This window comes from Diadema setosum, chromosome 17 (genome assembly GCF_964275005.1).
Source record: "Diadema setosum chromosome 17, eeDiaSeto1, whole genome shotgun sequence".
In the NCBI taxonomy this organism is placed as follows: Eukaryota; Metazoa; Echinodermata; class Echinoidea; order Diadematoida; family Diadematidae; genus Diadema; species Diadema setosum.
The window spans coordinates 26,690,752-26,700,509 of record NC_092701.1 but is presented as its reverse complement, the minus strand read 5'-3'; the positions used below and the strand labels follow the sequence as shown (position 1 = coordinate 26,700,509).

General features: G+C 39.9%; 1 protein-coding gene across 1 annotated transcript; it reads left to right on the top strand.

The window, feature by feature from the left end:
- The first annotated feature begins 4,998 nt into the window (after positions 1 to 4,998).
- LOC140240694 (uncharacterized) lies at positions 4,999 to 7,903 on the top strand. The gene has a single exon (XM_072320451.1). It carries the CDS (start codon positions 5,239 to 5,241, stop codon positions 6,106 to 6,108), a length of 870 nt encoding a protein of 289 aa, XP_072176552.1. The 5' UTR covers positions 4,999 to 5,238; the 3' UTR covers positions 6,109 to 7,903.
- The last annotated feature ends 1,855 nt before the right edge of the window (positions 7,904 to 9,758 follow it).

Here is a 9,758-nt window from a genome sequence, read left to right as displayed (position 1 = left end):
GAGATGAAATAAAATTCTATGGTTTTCATTTGAATGAGTGTCATTTTGTTGCATTTGTGATGAGGAAGTGTGGAATTAACAAGTGGACAGTATAAACTTGTGATGAGTAGTAGAAGCAGTCTTTGAGTGAAAGAGAAGATGATCATACGTCGTAGATGGTGTCTGGCTAGGGGTTATCTACAACAAGAGTATGAAGTGCTTCCTAGGTAAATTGTGAGTGGCAGTTAAAAAAAAACAAAAAAAAAAACATTGCAGCCCTCTCAAAGTAACAGTGCATACCCATTTGTGAAGATAGCAGTGAAGAGGGTTGTTTTTAGATACTTTTAGCAACAGAGTCTAGAAATCTTACTAATTTTTTATTCTTTCTTCACATGTTGTTGTCTTAAGGTTTGTTTGTTTGTTTTTTCCTGGTAGGAGCTGAATCTGCAATCACTATAGGTAGTAATGGGCTACAGCCCCCAGCCCACCCCTCCCCCCCCCCACCCCGTTTTGATGTGGTGCATCATTCCAGCAACTGTATCTAATGTTTGCGTTATTCAGTTCGTAGCATGCGCTCTCTCGACCCTACAGAATTCTGCCCAGAGGTGGCAATCAGACTTAAATTGTTTTATCAAAAGTTCTTCACTGATTACACACTTGCAGCTTAAATTATCATAAAACATGTATTGTCCTCTTCCACTTTAGTTGAGAGCTTGAGATGTCTTCCATGAGCTCTCTCTGTTTGAAAATCCAAAACCTTCCTTCATTTTGTCAGTCTTACCTTTTTTCCTCCATGCAGTCAAACTTTCCATTTCATTTGGCATCAGTATCACCCGAGATGTAGTGCAAAGAGAAACTTCACCCTACATTCAAGATAACTTAAATGTAAAGAGTGAAATTAAACAAAAGTAAAAGTTTCATTGAATCTAGACCCCCAAACAAACAAACAAACAATGTACAGGCTAAGAAATAAGTTAGATAAATGCTTGAGAACGATGTCTGAGTCACATATTCAAATCCTAAGCAATCAGGTTGATGCTAATATATTTTCTTTTCTTTTTAGAAAAAAAAAGAAATGGGTGTAAAATTTGGAAACATCTCAAAAGTGATAATCTATTTGTATCTCCAGGAGTATTGAGAGGCCTCTATGATATTAGTGTATGACTGCAAAGGGCAAATCAAAATGCAAATCAAAGCGATATGATTTTGTTTTTTCCTTCAAAATGTTTTGCATGCATCATTTGTTTTATAGTTTCTCTTTTTTAAGGTCTGCAGAGGTTTGCAGATCTGCCTACACAGCATCTTCAGCTCTATATGGTTTCTCATGACATTTGCAGAGATGCCAACCAACATGATTTAGTAGTATTTAGCACGATAGGCAGAGTGAAATCCGATACAGTGTATGATGATATTGCCTCTTGAAAGTACGACTTTTCATCTTTTGAATAAAAAAAAAATGAAGCCATTATAAACCGCAGAAAACTGCAGAAAAGTGTTTCATCACCTAGAGAGATGTAATACTAAATTCCTGCAACCCCTACAAAAACATGGAATGACGAGCCTAAATGGGTCGTCAATTTTCTCATCAATGTTGATGAAGTAGCAACATTTTACTTGCCTGTTCTTACCATGAAAATACTTCTTTTCTGACATTTTACTGGCCCAGGGCCACGAGCCTTGTGGTGGTGTCAAGATTTCATGAAAATCTGATTTTCCTCTCAAAAATTAGATTTTTTTTCGGATATTCCATCTGTTTTTGTTTTTGTTTTTTTCTCAACGTCAAGAATTTGGCATCTCTGCATTTTAAGCTTGTGCAGATTCAAATTATGTTGAAAGGTCGTGGCCATGGACATGTTTTAAAGATTAGCATAGGTCAGACACTAGACAAAAATTTTGATTAAGCAGTGACTAGAACAAAGCCAGTTTTATGAAACAACATGACATAATTTGCATATTTGTCTGCTACAAAGGTTGGCAGTCAAGTCTCCAGGGAATTCAAAGTTGATAGACAATCATCATAATATGCATTATATGTGTTCATTTTGTGACTGAAAGATGCTATTCCAATAGATACCAGATCCTAAGAAGAAGGTTTGAGGGAGAGCAAGGGGGTTGAAATAAGAATAAATTACGGAAGTGATGATTTCACAGTCTTTTGTAATAGCTTGGGTTGGAACCAGGTTTAGGCATACACACTCAGTCCAGGTGAGGTCGTTTGGAAGCAGTTTCCATGGCGATCAATGGCTATGACATCACACTTAGGTGCTCTTTAACAGTAATGATTAATGATACTTAGGAGAGGACAAGGAGAGTGACAATGGTCTATTTCACAAGTCAGAGAAAAGAAAGAAGGGGGAAACATTTCCATGTTTGTTTATTCCTTCTTGAAAATCAACAAATGACAGCACAATAAATCAGTAGAATAAGACACTTTCCTTATTACCTTCTCTTTTTTTTTAAATCAAGAACTAATGGCTTGTAAATCTGTAGTATGAGGCATTTATTGACTCACGAAAAAAAAAAGACTGTGAGTGTGCAGTGTACTAGTATTCGGTGTCAAATTGATAAGAAATTTGACTTCTACTACAGTTATCCAAATTGCTTTGTGAACGCAGCACGTATTCGTAAGAGCGCCATCTATCGAAATCTCGCGGCCGAGCTTGTTCCGCGTACGCATTATTCATTGGCCGACAGCCAAGCTACTAGGATTTCTTGGAACTACGATGTAAACAGTAGCTCAGTGGATCATTCCCTGATTCCAAGAGAGACCAATATACTAGTACACGGTTTCTCTTTCCCAGAAGTGTTGACGATTTCCTGTCCGTGTTCAGATTCAGCCCGATATTATAATTATGGAGAGTTGCTAAATGATTTTTTTTTAATAGTTTGTTTATTATTAGGAATGTTTCCACAGATTTATAGCTTCTCCTAGTATACACTGTAAATAAGAAATGGCGTTGGGAAGAATAGTACCATTCTCGCGAATGTCGTGCAATCACAGTGGTAATGGGGAAAATGAAACCTGATGATTGAACCACCTGTCGTGGGATGTGTGTGTGTGTGTGTGTGTGTGTGTGTGTGTGTGTGTGTGTGACATCATAACGACCATCATTCTCATTCCGGGTAATACATTATGCATATATGTGTGTGAGTGGGTATGCTAGGGATGGTGCGTTGATGAATGTTTCATAAACTTGTATTTTCTGTGTATTACATTTATACATGAAGAATTAACAAGAAGAGACATGTACTAATTGATCTGTAAGGTTGCGCACCAAAATATTTGGACTCTGCTTTAATCTTACTCTTTTATTTTGCATGGTTTGCAAAATTTTTCTTCAACGGAGACGACCTCAAACTTTACTAGTATTTGTGTAAAGTCCCTAGAATAAAAACTTGACACTTTTTTTTTTCAAATGATGTTTATTTACTTCCAATTAGTAATACAAGAAACATCAATTCACTTAGGTATTACTGTACAATATTCCTTTAAAAGATGACTGAAATGATTACCATTTTCATGTCTTAATATAACAACTATAACAAATATAACAACTATAATGTCAATAGTACAGCCATTGCCGAAAAAGAAAAAAAATGGAAGTATTATGAAAGTAAAATTAATCCCCAAAACAATTTAAAAAACAATTTATATTGCAGGCGCGTGACAATTTGGAACCTTTAGCTAGTAATACTTCTCAGCCTTGTCATGTAGTGTACTACATGTAGGCATAGATGAGTGCGGATATTTCGCCAGTTATAATAAGAATGCTTCCGGATTAAACCGTATACAGTTACGGTTTACTGAGAAAAATACTGATATCTCCTTGTATTTTAGGCTTTACTGCGAAAATTTTATATGGTAGGATGTTTTGTGATACAACAGACCTATGCATATGCATCAAATGTAATATCTTGAACATTTTTAAAATGACTGCTCCCAAAGGTATACTGGACCTTTAAGATTTTGGTACGGTCAACATGACCTTTACACAACAGTTCTCGTGCATTGCACGAGCAAACGACCCCTCGCTCGAGGCAGAGCGACGCCGTCCCGTGTTCGTATCACAAAACAACGCTCGCCGATGAGTCATTTTCGGAGTCGTGAATAATCGTCACGATATATCCTCCACGTAATAATTATGCGGAAATTTGCAGCCATCGTGACAAAGAGTCTTTGCTATTCTTTTATTTTGGCCAATGAATTGCACAATCACGCGTCAAAGACATTATTATGTATCAAATGGATAGGACCTACATGAATAAATATTTTGCTAAGTTTTGAGAATTAAAAAACAAACAAACAAGAAAGTAGTGTTTGAATATTCTTCCAAGGTATTCATAATTGATGCAAGGTTATATTCGTTCATGGTAAAAAAGTAACATACAGCGGCTAATATATAAGGCTTGAAGGGGTTTGATCTGATTGACGACTGTACTGTAGGAATCATGCTATAGGTCTTTCGACCAATCCTCATCGGGTGTAGCTTTTCCTATTTCACGGGCTAATCAGAAAATTCGGGGTCAAATTCTGCGAATAGTTCCCTGGCTGATTATGGCAACACAAACAAGCTCTAACGTGCACCAAGGAGGTACTAGGCGTGCACAGACAGATCGCAACTCGTCGTAGTGCGCGAATCACGAAATGAGGGGATATACACCGAGGGGGAAAAAAAAATCCAAGCCCCCAAATACGGTGTGCGAGAAATTCGTCCCTAGTTATGCACGAAAATTGACCTTCTGACGTTTACTTCTGGATGCGAGTAAAATGCAAACCACCCTTAGCGACGTGCGTAGTGTGTTGAGTGTGTACGCTGTGTTTATTAATGATACAATGACGTTGCCTCGTGGAAATTCCAAGAGCCCGACACAAAGGATTAGTGACGTCACTGTGAATGATCATACACGACTCATCCTAGGGTGGCTCTGATTGGTCAATATCGCGATGACTAGGGCGTACACGTGTTCCTTCTCATGCCTATTTTTAGTATGCAAGCTTGCGATTGGTCGAGTAATTGATTGAATGACGTCAAGCCGGACGTTGAATATATACACCTCGTGAGTAACGGTTAGCTTTCATTCATTACGCTTCCACGCTTTGCAAGACGCGGGACCTACACGCCGTACCTAACATACTGCGGAATATCAATCTGAACTGTGATTTGGAATACTCTTCCATTTCTAAATCGCTATAAATTGCTACGGCCTACCGCTGCTTTACTATCTTGCTGAGGAATAAATCGTAACCTGGAAAATAACATGGAGGCGCAGAAGCTTATCACCTTGTCTATCAACAAAATCGCTGGCTCGCGCCGGCAACGTGGCGGGATCAATCTACGCAAAAACCTGCTTGTAGCTTCTGTGCTACACTCGGCTAGAATCCACTACTACGAGGAAATGTGCAATAGAATGCCTGGACATATCGCTCTCGAGCAGAGTTCCTCGGAACCCGAAATGGACGAGGACGACTGCACAGACTCTCCTGACTGGGATAATGACGATGAAAGCGACGAGTCGGGTGCTGAGTACGCTGGGGAACTGGACACGGAGGAGAACAATGAAACCGCGGGAAACTCTACCTGCGAGAGTGAGACCGTCGCCGTAAGCCGTGTGGTCGTTGAGCCAGCAGAGAGTGCGAGTGCTGTCTCGGACAAGGAAAATATCTACCCCAGCGGACACTGTGCCAGCGAAAACACCGGGCATTTGCTATCATCAGACAATCATTCGTGTCATAGCACGGACTCCGATCGTGTTGCTCTCGGCAACGTCACCGCCATCAGCCAGAACTCGAGCGTCGAAACGTGTACGACGACGACCTGTCTTACCGTGCCAAGTGTGAAGAGAAAGAGGACGGAAACCGAGGAGGCCTGCGAAGCGATAATCCCGAAACGCGCCAAAGTCGACTCGCAGTGTCAGACGTCAGCTCCGGAGCGATCGACCAGCTCGATTTCATCGCTAGTGGACATTTTCAAAGCCGGTTTCCACGGACTTGCTGGCGAGTCGAGTGGGAAGTTGTCGTCGTACGATGTCGAAAAGGAGTCGTCCTCTCCGTCGTCTGGTGCATCGTATACCACGCTCACAAGTCGACCCTTCGAAACATTACAGACAGCCGTTATAGCAGCATGTTAGTTCGTCGGGTTATCCCTTCACTGCCAAAGACAATTTATACTGACTGTCGAACATTCTGTGTGCCAGCCATTATGGACTATTACTGAACTTGACATATATTTTTGGAATACCCTTTTGATTCCAGCGAGTTGCGGAAGGAACGGATTTCTAATATTGGAAATATTTAAAAGTTTGGAAGAAAGGCTTTCATCTACAGACTCTAAATCCATGTCTAATTGTTGTTTTCACATGTGTTTTATGACGATTGTGAGATCACAACGTGGAAATTGAATGAAAGTTTTGTCATATGCGATAATGTAGAGATTGTTATAGAGATTGTTATCCACATAGTATTGTATTGTTGCCTGTTTTTTTCGATGATAGCTCAACGTAACACCTTAGTCATAAATCGGGTAAAGAGAACTTGAAAAAGAAAGAACAAAAAAATCCCTGCCCAGCTATAGCTTGCTTACGCAAGTCGATACCGGGGCCTCGATCTTTCACGCCCTTACTACGTTGATTGTTCACGATTTCCATTGTTATCAGTGTGGCAAGCCCAGACAAGGTCCTAGCATCTTTTGTTCCAGTTGTGGACTTTAGCCCTTTACTACTCAGGCGTGGCTGTATTCAGAATTTCGGGTAACCTGTGTGTGAACAAAGGGGGGTAACGTGTATTGGTCATACCATGCCAACATTTCACGCACTCTTGTGTCTATGCCCAACGCCACCGACTTATATGGCATGTGTGGAATGTTATAAAACAGTAGGTAGCTGCAATTTGGGCGCGCTACCTACATTGTTTAACATATTGTTTGACATAAAAGTTGTAACTGAAAATGTAGATGAGTTTACAGTGTGTGTTCCACTGTTTCACAATATTTTAGTTGGTTCCAGTATCTTTATGTTAAACGAACAGTTATGAAAAAACGCTTCACTTTAATACAGTGTACATGTGAACCGTACCGTGCTGGAAAAGTGTTGTTTTACTGCGGGTTAGTTTGAATTACCATTCCAACTCTTTGAATTCTAATCTCGTTTTTGGTATCAAAACCCTAAAATATTCAAACCTGTTGTGCTATTGGCCATACACGAGGCATAATTGTATGAGAGTATACATTGAATTCGCAGAGAATTACAGAACAATTGACCCCGCACTTACCCGCTCAACCAATTTCCGGCTTTCTTCAATACACACACATCCTCGTGATGCTCAACTCACACATATCCACGTTGGTTGGTTTGTTATCTCAGTTACCCCGACACGTTCGAAACTACGGATGCGGTTGGCCAAACATCCGCCATGTCGTCACGTTCGTGCGTGGGCGGGCTTTGCCCCGAAAGATGAAGTCATAAGTACTATAGAATTTCAGACAATTGTATCCCTTTTTCTGATTTTTTTCCCCGTATGTTTGTCGATTAGATATTTTTCTATGTTATCAGACTGTTTCGTTGTTGTTGGACCTTGGATGTTTAAAATGTTAATTGCTTGCTGGATGTATTTATTTATTTTGGCGGTGTCCAGTTCGCGTTCACATGACGAATCTTTCTCGTTTTGCGTCAGTGGGAGACAAGCTTTAGACAATTTCCTTTGATTGAAAAGAAAACCTACTTCAGCTCTCGCACAAAATTCTTCCGCTTTTGAGGAAGAATATTATTGTTACTTGTTAAAAGTTTTGACAAGGGTATCTCAAAGTAAGAAAATGTTGGTGATAGTATTTGTATAAATTTATGATCTCGAACACTTTGTTCTGGAATTATTTTTATTATGAAATAAAAAAAAACAAGAAACAAAGGCCATCTTTTTGATCGGCTTGGAACTATACACAATCTGTCCTATGAGTATTTTATTTTACTGATGAACTGTGGTAGAAGCGTTTGGTGCAACCTAGAGTACCTTTAAGATGTGAGCGTGTGTGGGATGTTTGTGTGTATGTGAGCGTGTGTAAGGTGTGTGTGTGTGTGTGTGTGTGACGATGTTGGTAATAATCACGTGTTCCGATTATCCGTGAAGAAATGACCAAATGTGAAAGTGGTCTGCCCTGCGGCAGTGCATGCGGTGGTACAAATTTTGTTAATATACTACATGTAGGCGTACGTATGATATAAATTCTAACATTTTACCACAGCCGATAAATTCAAAGGAACTGACACACTGGCACACACACACACATACACACACACATCCACATGATGCATATGCGATACTGTATTACATCAGCCAAATATCGTGTACATGTACTGGTACTGTGTTGCTCATCTATTGTGTGTGCCATCTATTACTAGTACCCCACTACCGTTGTACAAACTGGTCGAACGGACATGGTTTTGTTTTTCTTCTATTTTTTTTTTCTGAGAAGGACAATTTGGGGGAAAAAAAGACAAGAAAGTAAAGAAAACCCACTTCCGTTCGCAGTGCCTTCCGCTCTTTTCAGCGACTTGCCATCAGAGCGGAAATGACATCGCCCATGATTTATCCAACTCGGCAACCGTCACTGACCTCTTCCTGTTGACTCCTCGCCAACTACAGCTGATGACACCCTCTCCCTCCCTCCCTACCCGCCTTTACACCAATACAAGGGCTTAAATGACATGCTCCATCATACTACAATGTACCATAATGTTACATCAGTTAAGCAAGAAATCTATGAATTGTACCTATTTACACCACACATAAAACATATGGTACAATCACAATCATGTTTTTATCCGTATACCGACGCTGGTATCATGTATTTAATTGAGGCCTAAAACAATATGTTTAATTAAAGTGTCATAATGCATGGGTGCGACAGACCTTCGTCGGAAAAAAAAAAAATCTATATACACGTATGTATACAACGTATTACATGTAGTCATGTAGCTGCCCCTCGTATCCATTGGACCTACATATTTTGCAACAACGTGACTTATACTGGCACGCCTAAACAATGTAAATAATTCTGAACTTTGTTTCCATAGACAGAGAGAGATATTTTGTTTGTTGGTTGGGGGGGGGGGGGGAGGACTCGGGGCATGGAAAACCTTTACGAGGAACAAAATTAATTAAAAAAAATAAGAAAAATATGTCGGTATAAAATCGCTTCCGCTTTTGGTTTTTGTTTTTTTCCTCTCTATTAGATACTAGTAATGCATCCGGGCTTTATATCACCACAGACAGATAACGATGTGCGTATAGTCCACACGTAAACGAAACACACACACACACACACACACACACACACACACACACACACACACACGTAGAAACACGAACCAGATGTTTGTGTAAATACACGTATGCCATTAACCTGAACATTTATTCACGTGATATTTTTGCCAACTCGTAAATTGCGTGCCTATGCCCTATGATTCATTTAGGTGTGACGGAATATCTATGTGTACGCGCAGCAAAGTAAAGTGACTCAGAAAATGATGACCCTAACATTATATGGGCAGAAATCTTTCACGAGACAATAATAAATGTCATTTTCACTGTTGGCTTGTTGTTTCGCCCCGAAAAGATGACGCGGTTGATTTGTCATGGCAACATCGACCATGGATATAGGCGTGTCCAACTTCATTCTGTGGCAAGTTTGATCAGGGTGCCATGGAATGTAAACTGTGCATGGACCGGAATTCAAAGATCTTCTTTATTTTAAGTTAAGTGTTTACTGAGTCAGAGGTAGAAGAGA

What these genes read in the sequence shown, in the direction of transcription:
- LOC140240694 (XM_072320451.1), top strand. Translation starts at nt 5,239, where the DNA reads ATGGAGGCGCAGAAGCTTATCACCTTGTCTATCAACAAAATCGCTGGC.